Raw genomic sequence first — 12,305 nt, 5'->3', positions numbered from 1 at the left:
GTGGACAGTGAGAGAGAGAGAAAGGTCTTCCTTTGCCGTTGGTTCACCCTCCAATGGCCGCCGCGGCCGGTGCGCTGCGGCCGGCGCACCGCGCTGATCCGATGGCAGGAGCCAGGAGCCAGGTGCTTTTCCTGGTCTCCCATGGGGTGCAGGGCCCAAGCACCTGGGCCATCCTCCACTGCACTCCCTGGCCACAGCAGAGAGCTGGCCTGGAAGAGGGGCAACCGGGACAGAATCCGGTGCCCCGACCAGGACTAGAACCTGGTGTGCCGGCGCCGCTAGGCGGAGGATTAGCCTAGTGAGCCGCAGCGCCGGCCAGAAGATGCTTGAATTTTTAAAAAGTTTTACACCAAAGTAAACTTTTTTTATTCCATTTTCCGTGAAGTTTTTGAAGCATAGCAGCTGGATCACAAGGGACAAATTTGGTCTGGCAATAAAAGTTTGAATGGCTTGCACTCAGATCACAGCAGCAGCCACAGGAGTAGATGAGATTATCTAAGAAGAATGGGGTGGCAAGCAGCAGCCGTGAAGGATGGAGCAAGGAGGAAGGGCGACCCTGAGAACCAGGAGAAAAGTGCAAAGAGCACGCTGCTGGAACGTAGGGGCGTATCCGTGGGCAACAGTGTGAGGTGCTGCAGAGAGGGGTGAACGGTGGGAGGAATCAGAGAGCAAGTATGCCCCACTTACCAGTAGCTACGCTACAAAGGGGAAAACAGCAGACTAGGAAGCATCAGGCACACCAAGAGATATATTTTTAAGGGTGGATGAGATAAGAGATGGGCAAGCCAGCAGCAAACAAGATTAACAAAATGAAGCTGCCACCTGCAGTGCCACCCATATGGGCACTAATTCAAATCCTGGGCACTCTACTTCCAGTACTGTGCCTGGGAACGCAGTGGAGATGGCCCAGGTCCTTCAGCCCCTGCTACCCACATGAGAGACGCAGAAGATTCTCTTGGCTGCTGGCGTTGGCCTGGCCTACCTCCTGCTGTTACAGCCATTTGGGGAGTGAACCAGCAGATGGAAGATAGATCAATCGATCTCTCTCTCTCCCTTCTATGACTCTGTCTTTCAAATAAATAAATTAAATCTTAAGGAAAAGAGAAAAGTACAATGAAGTTGAGAGAAGATAGTTTAGCAAGATTTCTGAGGTCGTAAGAGGTAACGGGATACAAAGCAAAGCACATGTGAAACGGTGAACCTGGAAAGGAGGACAGATCAGTTATTCTGAAACTAGAGGAAAGAAACAATGGGATTGGTACAGGAAAATACCGGAGTGCGCTCAGTATGTTTGCATACTGTTCTCATCTTTGGATACTTTAGCAGCCTTGCAAACTAGAAGGTATGGTGGATCTCCATTTCATAAAGAAGGGGGCTGGGGGTGCACTTGGTGTAGCAGTTAAGACTGCTTGAGACAGCTGTATCCCATATTGGAGTGCAAGTTACAGAGATCAATTGATCAGTCTTCCCTCCACTGGTTCACGCCCCAGATGACCACAACAGCCCAGACTAGGGCAGGCCAAAGCCAAGAGCCAGGAATTCCATCCAGTCTCCTAGGTGGGGGGCAGGGACCCAAGTACTTGAACCATCTTCTGCTTTCCCAGGTACATTAGCAGGGAGCTGGATCGAAGTGGAACTCATATGGGATGCTGGTGTCGCTAGTGGTGGCTTAACCCTGTGCACCACAACACTGGCTCCAAGAAATCTATTTTTTTAAAAAGAAGGGATTGTAACTCAGCACAGTTGGTAAGTGATAATAGTATGGAATTAGGGTTGGCGCCTAAGCCTGCCTCCAGAGTCAGTGGTCTTTGTGCTGTACAGCGTAGCCTCACTCTGCAATCTGATTTGACGATGATAATAGCACATTGTTAGGAGGCTTTAGGAAGGTAATGTGTCCCCCACAGGGCTTGGCCCAAAAAAGGTGCTACGTAAATGTTAACTTCCTCTTACCTGGGCCGTTTCTGTGTTGTGGGGAGGAACAGAAAGGTCAAGAAGACCGCCCAGGATGGTTCCCCCGTGTGTTCTGTCAGAATTTCCCAACCACCTTCCTGGACAGCTTCGTTGATCTTGCTCATGCTTGCTCCATCATCACAGTTACATTTATGTTCAAAAGGTCCCTAGGGCTTGTTTTCATTTTTTTTTCTTCATGTGGCCACAGAATGCTTCTTTCTGAAAGTCCCCTCTGAAGCACTCTGCTGGTCCATGTGACAGTTCGTCAGGCCCTGATTCCCTGCTCTCCTTTGGGTACAAACCTATCTAATTAGAGCAAGGCCACACCTCTTCAGAAGATCCGTTGGCATCAGGTGGACAGGAATCTCTACCCTTGCATCTGTTAGCACTGGCATAAATCTAGAAAGACTACTGTTCATTCAAAACTGTGAAGTCCATGGATAATGTCCAGAAAACACAAGATAATAAAAAAAATAGAAGATATTTATTTCAAAGGCAGAGTCACAGAGAGCAAGAGAGAGAGAGCCTCCTTCTGCTGGTTCACTCCCCAAAAGGCCTCAACGGCTGGGGTTGGACTGTCTGAAGCCAGGAGCCTGGAACTCCATCCAGGTCTCCCACATGGGTGCAGGAGCCCAAGGACTTGGGCCATCTTCCACTGTCTTCCTAGGTGCATTAACAGGGAGCTAGATGAAAAATTGAGCAACTGGGACTCGAATGGACACCCATATGGGATGCCAGTTTTGTAGACTGTGGCCCAACTGCTGTGCCATAACATGGGCCCCCAGATAATAAAAATTTACATGATAGGGGCCAGCACTGTGGCACAGCGGCTTAACACTCTGGCCTGAAGTGCCAGCATCCCATTTGGGCACTGGTTCGAGACCCAGCTGCTCCACTTCCGATCCAGCTCTCTGCTATGGCCTGGGAAAGCAGTAGAGGACGGCCCAAGTTCTTGGGCCCCTGCACCCATGTGGGAAACCTGGAAAAAGCTCCTGGCTTCTAGCTCCTGGCTCCTGGCTTCTAGCTCCTGGCTCCTGGCTTTGAATCGGTGCAGCTCCGGCCATTGCGGCCAGTTGGGGAGTGAACCATCAGATGGAAGACCTCTCTCTCTGCCTCTCCTCTCTGTGTAACTCTGGCTTTCAAATAAATAATAAATCTTTAAGAATAAATTTACAGCCGACGCCGTGGCTCAATAGGCTAATCTTCTGCCTTGCGGCGCCGGCACACCGGGTTCTAGTCCCGGTCGGGGCGCCGGATTCTGTCCTGGTTGCCCCTCTTCCAGGCCAGCTCTCTGCTGTGGCCAGGGAGTGCAGTGGAGGATGGCCCAAGTCCTTGGGCCCTGAACCCACATGGGAGACCAGGATAAGCACCTGGCTCCTGCTATCGGATCAACGCGGTGTGCTGGCCACAGCACGCTGGCCACAGCGGTCATTGGAAGGTGAACCAACGGCAAAGGAAGACCTTTCTCTCTGTCTCTCTCTCTCACTGTCCACTCTGCCTGTAAAAATAAATAAATAAATAAATAAATAAATAAATAAATAAATAAATAAATAAATTTACGTGATAAACACCTACAGAAAATGTTTGCTTTTCTTGTCTCTGCACAGCCAATAATTTCTGAAGATCAGACAGCAGCCCTGATGGCCCATCTCTTTGAAATGGGATTCTGTGACAGGCAGCTGAACCTGAGGCTGCTGAGGAAACACAATTACAACATTCTGGAGGTTGTGACGGAACTCCTTCAGCTCAACAACAATGACTGGTACAGCCACCGCTACTGAGGACTGACCTTGCATTAAATAACTTTCTGCTGCTCACAGATGATCTTTATTCTGTCAGGGGTGTGGGGTAGAAGCCCTTGCTTGTTTTTGAATCTGATGAATCTAAATAGAGCCCATCGTTGAATTATCAGGACAGTACCTGTCACAGTATTTTTTGGAGTAAATCAAACACCAGAACTTAAGTTTTTGCTTTAGACATTGGATGAATAATAGGAAGACAGTTTTTCAATTGATTTGGATGAAACTCCCTTTTTTCTCCATTTTAGTGCATTGAAGAGTAGAACTTGAATTCCTGTAGAACCCGTTTTTTCCTCTGCTTGTACTGAAGTTGAGTGTTTTCCTTTGGCTAACGTGGCTGTTTCTATGGGGCTCTCTGTTGTCAGTTTTTAAAATAATCTGGGAGTTTTCCAGAGTTTTCCTCATAATCTCTGTAGCCTACCCCAGGCCTTGTAGTTACATGCCATGGAAATGACAACCAGAGCATGGTGGAGTATCGGTACTCTTCCTGTCATTTTCTGCAGGACTTAGAGTTGGCATCATTGCTTTCTAAAGACTTGGTGCATAAGAGCACCACCTTCCAGGGGTGAAAGGAGCGAAGTGCTAATTAACCCACCAGCACCTATTGAGCAGTGTCTCTTATAGTAATTTTGCATACATTTTTATTTAAGGAAAAATCTTTAAGTAGGTAGCCATGAAATATTTTGCTAATCCTATAGAGAAGGGGGAAAGAACCTATTACTTACGGGGAAAAGTAAATTTTAACAGTTACCTTTTTCTTAATGTCAGGACAGATCTTATTTTACAGTAGAGCAGGCAGAGGGAAAGGCAAGCAGGCCCCTGCACGGATCTCAGGGAGGTCCAGGGGTGGGCGAGTGAGTGTGTGAGAGGCACGGGAATGCTGGTGACTCCCTGAGCGTTTGAAATCCACTCGGTGGAATCCAATCCAGAGAGCCTGGAGCTGGAAAAAGTGGCTTGTGCTTTGCAAGATTTGGATGCAGGTCAATTCCCTGAAAAAGTGTAGGGCAGGTGGGGAAGAGCTGGCTTCTAAGGGACCAGGTGCTCACTCGGGGGAAGAGTCTTGGGTTCAGGGGAAGGAAAGGGTTAACAGACGCTACAAATTTTACTCTTGAAAGTGACTTTCAGAAGAGGCCGAACCCCGACCCAAAAAAGGAAGGAGTTACCATAGTATTATTCACCAACGTTGGTATTTATGATGAATGGTGATCTTAAATGAACCATTAGCTACTAAATAAACTGTAAGCCAAACAGGATGGTCATTGTTTAAAACGTTTGTAGCGGGTTTCTGGGGAGAAGCCAGCCGCAGGATGAGTGTCATTGAGTCCACTTAGGGCGGGGCCTGTGGTGGCCATCAGTCTCACAGTGGGGGTCCAGGAGGGTCGGGTCCGTCGGCCGCCCCGTTGTACTTGTACATAACCGCTTAAAGAATGGTGAAATAAATGTTATTTGAAACTCCTACCTGGGCTGCTTGGTCCTTGGGGAAACCGCGCGCCGGCGCTCGGGAGTCCTCAACCCCGGGGTGACCCTCCGAGTGGAGGGGCGTCCCGGGGCCCCGTCAAAGCCTGCCGAGAGGGCGGTGCCGCCGCGAGCGGAGGGGCGGGGAAAGGGGCGGGCGTCCCGGGGCCCCAGTCGAAGCCTGCCGAGAGGGCGGTGCCGCCGCGAGCGGAGGGGCGGGGAAAGGGGCGGGCGTCCCGGGGCCCCAGTCGAAGCCTGCCGAAAGGGCGGGACCGCCGCGAGCGGAGGGGCGGGACCGCAGGGAGGGGCGGGGCGTCCTGGGCCCCCGGTCAAAGCTTGCCGAGAGGACGCCGCCGCCGCACGCAGCCGTTTTCGTCGCTACCGTCTCCCGGGCTGAGACCCCCTCAGTCTCCTGGCCCGACACGCAGGCACACGCGGGAACCAAGCCCGTCTAACGGCCTCTCGGGGTGTCGGGCAGAACTTGAAGTCCTGCCCCAATGAAGGGCCCGGCCCAAGGCAGAGCTCCCGAGTAGGGCGGAAAGCAGCCTGCACCCTGGGGAGACCAGAGCCCTGCTCCCGCGGAGCCTCGCCTGGAGGAGCCCGGATCCCACACCTGAGCCAGGTGAGGCTCCCTTGTTACAGCCGGGGAGGATGTGAATGCGGCTCGCTCTGGAGACTTGGGGAAGGGTCCGAGTTTAGCTTTGGCCGTGACCCTTCTCAGGCTTGCTTTCTGCTCGCCTCAGAAAGCAGTGTGGGAGAGGTTTGTCTCCTTGGTAAGGTTCTCGGCCACACCTGTGACCGGAGCCGCCTATCTCCTCATTAGAAGAATCCCTGATTCCCGTTAAGCCCGCAGCCCACCCGGGCCCTGGCATGGAAGCTTCCCTCCCACACCATGGTTGGAAGCTTCCCTTCCACACCATGGTTGGGAGCTTGAAGGGACTCTCCAGACATGGCCTTTCCCGCCGCCCCACAGCCCTGTCCAGCTGCCATCCAAGTGTCAGTTAAGTAACTTTCCCAGAAGAAAAAAAAAAAAAAAGCTCTGCCATTCACTTAATGGAAGTCGTTTTTCTGTTGTTACCCTTTTGTAGGCAGAGTTGAGATGCACGGAAATCCTAAGAGCCCTGCTAACTGCTTGTGCATCTCCCTAAGGCTTGAGGTTGCTTAAATGCTTAGGGCTCCTTGCCAATCTTGAGAACGTAAAACCAAAATCACATCCGGTGTCAGGTGCTAGCGGCTTAAGCACTGAACTTTGGTCTTTGTCATTAGTGGAAAACTCCTGAGCGATGGGTGCCGCGTTCTCCCAGCCAGGCTGCCGGCAGGAGGATGAGGATGAGTGGATCCTGCGCCCGGACTCCGCCGTGGGTGTCAAGGCTGCCCGCTACTCCAGCACTGGGAGCAGCCGGTCGTGTTCCTGCATGCCTCGCGAGGGCCGCTTTGTGATTTGTCCCACCTGCCAAGGGAATGGGGAGATCCCCCGAGGTGAGTGGCCCAAGGCTCTGGAAATAGTCTAGAATCCACAAGAAACTCCCAGCCAGCTACTGCAGCCCAGCCCCTCTGGGTTTCTGTGAATGGGGCTGGTTCTGCTCCCAGCTCTGGGCTTCTGGATCTCGGGCTGGCCAGGGAGGTGCTAACTATCCCTGGGTTCTCCTCCCCTACTTGTACAAGGGATCTTCAACAAGTTCATGGACGGGGGCAGGCATTCGGCACAGTGGTTTAGACACTGCTTAGAACAGCAGCACCCCATGTCAGAATGCCTAGGGTCAGGTCCCGGCTCTGTTTCCAAGTCCAGCTTCTTGCTAACGCACACCCTGGGAGATAGCAGGAGATGGCTCAACTACGTGGGTTCCTGCCACCATGTTGGAGACCCGGTCCTGCTGCTGTGGGTGACTGAGGACTGAGCCTGTGGATGAAATATCTGTCTCTGTGCCTCTCTCCTCCTTTCAGATAAGCAACAATTTTAACATTTGGAGAAAATATGTATTATTTAAAAACTGCATGGATTTCAAAATTATTTGCATCAAAATTCTCTTTTACTTTATTTTTCCCATAAACCTCTGAGGCACCCTCCTCCGCCCTAGCCGGTGAAGGGAAGAGGAGCTTCCAGCCACTCCCTGGGCAACACTCTGCTTTAGGATTTAGGAAGTTACAGATTACTTCTCCAAAAAAGCAGGGTGTGTCTGCTTTCTTTCTTAAAGATTTATTTATTTATTCAAAAGGCAGAGTTATAGAGAGGCAGAAGCAGAGAGAGAGAGAGAGAGAGATCTGTCTAATTGGCCGCAACAGCCAGAGCTGTGCCGATCCAAAGCCAGGAGCTTCTTCCAGGTCTCCCAGGCGGGTGCAGGGGCCCTAGGACTTGGGCCATCTTCCACTGCTTTTCCAGGCCTTAGCAGAGAGCTGGATCAGAAGTAGAGCAGCCGGGACTTGAACCAGCACCCATATGGGATGCTGGCACTGCAGGTGGCGGCTCTACCCGCTATGCCACAATACCGGTGCCCTGGTGACTTTCAGAGTCTTCACATTTGTTCATGAAAATCTCACTTCCACACTAGAGGTTGCAAAGCTGGACTCTACCACTTGCTAGCGCATCAGTGCTGCGGCGCAGAGGCCGGTGCCCCTGACACTGCTGCGTGGCTGGAGGGGCCCCTGGGGGGAGGCTGCCAAGAAATACTCTTGACATGGATACTTCTTGCCCCTTCCACCCTCTTTCTCTCAACAGAGCTGGAGAAGCAGCTGGTGGCCCTCATCCCCTATGGGGACCAGAGGTTGAAACCCAGGCACACGTAAGCCCCTCTGTCTCCCCCACGCTACAGCCCATTGTCCCTGGGAGCTGCTCCAGTTACTTGTCTCCCCCATTTTGATCCTTTTAGATTTTTTGCCTATTTATTCTTCCCAGAGAACATAACCAGGCTCAAACATACTAGTTCCCTGTTTCCACAGAAAATCCTCCAGGGTGATGTTTAAGGAATCAGTAGCACTGGACACAGCAGATGGCTCCTGGGGCCCCTTGGTGCCCCTCCTGAAGCGTCACTGCTTCCAGGAAGCCTGCCCCCTCCCAGAGAGAGACGAAACCTCCGACTCTGCGGTTCCTCCTGGGGGAGAAAGTGACCCTGGCTGCCATGGATTTGGCAAAATAATTTTCCTAAGGGCTTCCCCGCTGCAGCAGTTCAGACCCACTTGCTTGCCTCCCAGTAGAGAAGATTCAGGACTCTCCGTGTTCATGTGGGTTTGCTCCTTCTGACGATAAGAGCCAGCATTCACTGAGCTTTTACTATGTGCTAGGATTTGTGGTTGGTGGTTTTGCACATATCAACCCTTAACAAATTTTAGGAAGCAGATACAGTTGTCCCCATCTTACAGACAAGGAAACTGAGGCTTAGGGAGGTGGAGTAGGCTGCTCAGCATTAGTAGAGAGCTGGGAAATGGAAGCCAGGCTGTCTGCCTCCCAGCCCTGGGTTCCTACCTGCTCTGAGACACATCCCGGGAGGTAAACGTGCATTTGTCAGGTAGGTGTGTGCAGGCAGGGGGGTCTGAAGCCCTCTCCAGGTTTCCTGGTGTTGACTTGTCCACTCCTCTGCCCCGTCCTGCTTTGCCACAGGAAGCTCTCCGTGTTCCTGGCGGTGCTCATCTGCCTGGTGGCGGCCTCCTCCACTGTCTTCTTCCTGTTCCCCCGGTCCATCGCAGTGCACCCTGCAGGCCTCAACTCCTCCACGGTGGCTGTGGACAAGGCAGATATCCACCTCAACATAACGGTGGGTGGGTGCCACTGGGCCCCGGCCCCTCCCCCACCCCAGTGCCACTTCCCAGTAGTCTTTGTCCTGTTTCATAGGGGCGGAGGGGCAGGGACATTGTAACACCAGAAGGTGTTGGGAGGAGCAACAGGAACCCCAAAAGGGATGGTGTAAGGGTTGGAGCTCTGCGAAGGCCCAGAAAATACACCTCAAGGTGGATGGGAGTGCAGTGCCTGAGGCTCTTTGCAGGGGATGCAAAGAAGCCGGCCAGGGTAGCACTGGGCCCTGAGCCAGCTTAGCCTCTTAAAGGTGACCTCTTGCCCTCGTGAACCCCTCTGAAGGGCCCCAGGGTCTGGTTCTGTGCACCTAAGGCCCATGGTGCTAGGGTGGCGCTTAGACCCGAGAGAGCCAGGCCTCTGCAACTGCCACCCTCACACCTCCTCCTCCTCGTCTTCCTCCCCAGAATATCTTGAACATCTCCAACAGCAACTACTACCCCATCACCGTGACCCGGCTGACCACCGAGGTTCTGCACCTGTCCCTCGTGGTGGGCCAGGTGTCCAACAAGCTCCTCCTGCACATCGGCCCTTTGGCCAGTGAACAGGTAACTCCTCTCTCCCTGGCTGGCCCGCTCACAGGTGTGCGGATGTGTGTGGTGGGAAGATGGCAGCCAGAGGGGGGACTAACCGTGTGTCCTTTTGGTTGACAGATGTTCTATGCAGTAGCCAGCAGGATCTGGGATGAAAACACATAGTGAGTACCCTGGATCTCCTCTGCTCCAGCCTCTTGCCTGGCTTGGAAGCCCAGTCAGTACCTGCTAAGTATCCTGAATGCTTGACAGCAGACTCGGCAGCCAGAGCTCGGCCTGCCCTCTGGCGGCCGGGACTACAGCGTGCCAGGGCTCAGCGTCTCCAGCCTCTGCCTCTTCGGACATAGAAGGGGCTGAAAAACAGGCTGGAATGCGGTTAATCGTTACAATATGCGACCTTGGACTCCTCAGCCTGAAGTTTGTTTTCTGCTGAGGGAGGGCCCAGCAGGCCGGGGCTAGAGTGATGCCTGCAGCAGGCGAGGGAGAGGGAAGGGGTGCAGTGGCATCGTGGGGCCCCTGGGGGAAGGAAAGGGCTCTGGGAGGCAAGGAAGCCCGGACCCCCAGGCCTCCTCTCAGCGGACGGTCCGTTCCAGGTAAAACGTGATCTCGTGTTCTTGTTCTCTCTCTCTCAGCAAAATATGTACCTGGCTGAAAATCAAAGTGCACCATGTGCTTTTGCACATCCAGTAAGTAGGCGTGGAGCTCTGGCGTCCCCTCTCTCGCTTCCTGCTTCAGTGTCACCCCAGCTCTGTGTCCAGGGGAACAAGAGTCATCCAAGCCCACCCCGGGCATGGGCATTGGGGTTGGCTCTTGGGAACAGCAAGTCCAGCCCTGTGCCTGGGTCTTACCTTGCCTACAAGCTATGCAGGTGACACAGCTGAGGCAGCCCTCCCAGGGACCTTTGCAGGGTGGGGAGCAGACAGGTGGAGGGAGGCGTGGGGGGAACCTTCCTTCTCCAGACAGAGAGCAAGACCGGTGTTTCCCTGGCAACGAGCCCTGCTTCCTCCCCAGGGGCACCCTGACCTATTCCTACCTGAGCCATTCAGAGCAGCTGGTCTTCCAGAGCTACGAATATGTGGACTGCCGCGGAAACACGTCGCTGCCCCACCCGCTGATCCCTCGCCCTCCGTGACCTGTCTGTGGTCCCTGCACTCCAGACACCTGCAGGCCTGGTCTGTGTCTCCATAGCCCCCGGGTGCCTGCACAAGCATGGTGGGGACTCTGCTCTGCCCAGGGGCCGTCCTGTGGCCTCCACGTGCGCGCTCACGTTCTCTGGTCCCCTGATTTCTTTCAGGGCTGCAGCAGACCCTGCTCCTACTCTGCCTTGACCCCACGCTGTCCCAGAGCTGCCTCAGAGGCCCAGAGTGGCACCTGCCCTTTCTGTGCTGAGCACCCTGGCGGCCTGGCCCCCCTGGTGCTGGCCCTCCTCCTGCCTGAATGTGGAGAAAGCTGCAGGTTTTTCTGCCCAGGTGGTAACAAAGTGACTCTGGGAACATCCAGCACCGTTTATGGAACCACACGTGTTCTCCTGGGACGAGGTGGTGCTGCCGGCCTGCTTCTCTCTAGTCACTGGGCCTCCACCCATCTGACGGGAGGACCCGTCAAGGCCCTTTGGCCCTGTGTCCTTCCTGGTCCACGCTGTCCCCGGTTCCTAGGAAGACAGAGCTGTTCCCCAGCGAAAGCATCGCTTCTCTGTGAAACAGTTTTATCGTTCTCTTCATAGAGGGAGCCAAGGTAGCAGGGGAGGGCGGAAGGCACCTGCCACCCCCGGGCCAACAGGGGAGGACAGAGCCAACACCAGGGTTAATTTAAAAGGTATTTTCTCACCAAAGGAGGGTTGCTAAGCCGGCACCTCCAGCCCCCATGAGAGGACAGAGGCAGGTCAAATGGCAGGCCCTGGTACTCTCTTCCAAAGCCTCCAAGAGATGGAGCGCTCCACATCCCACCAACGCTGCCGGGCTCCGTTCCACCCCAGCTCTGCACCAGAGCCCACCCCGCAGGCTCGGCGGCGTGGAGCGGCACGTCCCCAGGTCTGATCCAGACCTTCTCCTGTCACTTGGAGGTAGCTAAGGCTGCGATCACCCCTGCCCCCCAACCCCCGAGGCTCCGAGCAGAGGAGTCTCTGTGCTTTAGCCCAGCAGCATGGTATTTGCTCACTGACAGGAGCTGGGTCTTTCTCATTCAGACAGGTAGAGAGATGGAGATGGTGGGAACGCTGCCCGGGGAGTAGGAGGGATGGAGAGAGAGGAGGGGGTGACAGAAGCTGCCAACTGGCTGGCTGGGGGAGCCAGGGCAAGACAGGAGGCCGCGCTGTCTCCCTGGGTAGCTGAGCTCAAGGTGGTGCAGGCTGGAGCTGCTATGGTGTAGTCGCCAAATGGAAAGATTCGGCGTTGTGTGCAATAAACTGTACTTACAAGCGTTTTTTTAAGGTAGTTCTTATTATTTGACAGAGTCATAGACAGTGAGAGAGAGAGACAGAGAGAAAGGTCTTCCTTCCGCTGGTTCACTCCCCAAATGGCCACTATGGCCGGCGCTGCGCCGATCCGAAGCCAGGAGGCTGGTGCTTCTCCTGGTCTCCCATGCGGGTGCAGGGCCCAAGGACCTGGGCCATCCTCCACTGCCCTCCCAGGCCACAGCAGAGAGCTGGCCTGCAAGAGGAGCAACCGGGACAGAATCCGGCGCCCATATGGGATGCCAGCGCCGCAGGTAGAGGATTAACCAAGTGAGCCACTGCGCCGGCCCCTCTTTTTTATTTTTAAATTTCCTTATTTGAGGGGCAGAAAG

The 12,305-nt window shown here is 54.1% G+C and overlaps 2 protein-coding genes across 12 annotated transcripts in view; both read left to right on the top strand.

Annotated features, from left to right (window-relative positions):
• The window catches only part of NBR1 (NBR1 autophagy cargo receptor), a 35,559-nt gene extending 30,352 nt beyond the window's left edge, over nt 1-5,207 (top strand). For 8 of the 9 annotated variants that reach the window (XM_008271540.5, XM_070060652.2, XM_089317739.1 and 5 more), the window contains one exon: nt 3,558-5,207. In XM_008271540.5, the coding sequence (XP_008269762.1) occupies nt 3,558-3,731 (174 nt within the window). In that variant the 3' untranslated portion in view covers nt 3,732-5,207. The remainder of the gene's footprint in view (nt 1-3,557) is intronic. The other variant, XM_089317742.1, reaches the window with a different exon arrangement.
• A 296-nt stretch (nt 5,208-5,503) lies between these two features.
• Nucleotides 5,504-11,942, top strand: TMEM106A (transmembrane protein 106A). Of its 3 annotated transcripts, none has more exons than XM_070060653.2 (9): nt 5,504-5,826; nt 6,471-6,683; nt 7,921-7,984; nt 8,800-8,953; nt 9,396-9,536; nt 9,642-9,685; nt 10,154-10,207; nt 10,533-10,693; nt 10,816-11,942. In XM_070060653.2, the coding sequence occupies exons 2-8, from the start codon at nt 6,488-6,490 to the stop codon at nt 10,651-10,653; spliced, it is 774 nt and encodes a 257-aa protein (XP_069916754.1). In that variant the 5' UTR covers nt 5,504-5,826; nt 6,471-6,487; the 3' UTR covers nt 10,654-10,693; nt 10,816-11,942. The 3 variants fall into 3 exon arrangements, with proteins under 3 accessions (XP_069916754.1, XP_089173869.1, XP_089173870.1); XM_089317743.1 differs by having other exon boundaries at nt 5,522-5,826; nt 6,509-6,683; XM_089317744.1 differs by having other exon boundaries at nt 5,688-5,826; nt 6,513-6,683.
• The last annotated feature ends 363 nt before the right edge of the window (nt 11,943-12,305 follow it).

This window comes from Oryctolagus cuniculus, chromosome 17 (genome assembly GCF_051225735.1).
Source record: "Oryctolagus cuniculus isolate XC-2025 breed Fujian yellow rabbit chromosome 17, ASM5122573v1, whole genome shotgun sequence".
In the NCBI taxonomy this organism is placed as follows: Eukaryota; Metazoa; Chordata; class Mammalia; order Lagomorpha; family Leporidae; genus Oryctolagus; species Oryctolagus cuniculus.
Note: the sequence above shows the minus strand (reverse complement) of the source record. Positions and strands in the feature narration are given on the sequence as shown.

What these genes read in the sequence shown, in the direction of transcription:
- TMEM106A (XM_070060653.2), top strand. Translation starts at nt 6,488, where the DNA reads ATGGGTGCCGCGTTCTCCCAGCCAGGCTGCCGGCAGGAGGATGAGGAT. An exon ending in AGGTTGAAACCCAGGCACAC is followed by an intron (nt 7,985 to 8,799) that starts GTAAGCCCCTCT and finishes GCTTTGCCACAG; the next exon opens with GAAGCTCTCCGTGTTCCTGG. An exon ending in CATGTGCTTTTGCACATCCA is followed by an intron (nt 10,208 to 10,532) that starts GTAAGTAGGCGT and finishes CTTCCTCCCCAG; the next exon opens with GGGCACCCTGACCTATTCCT.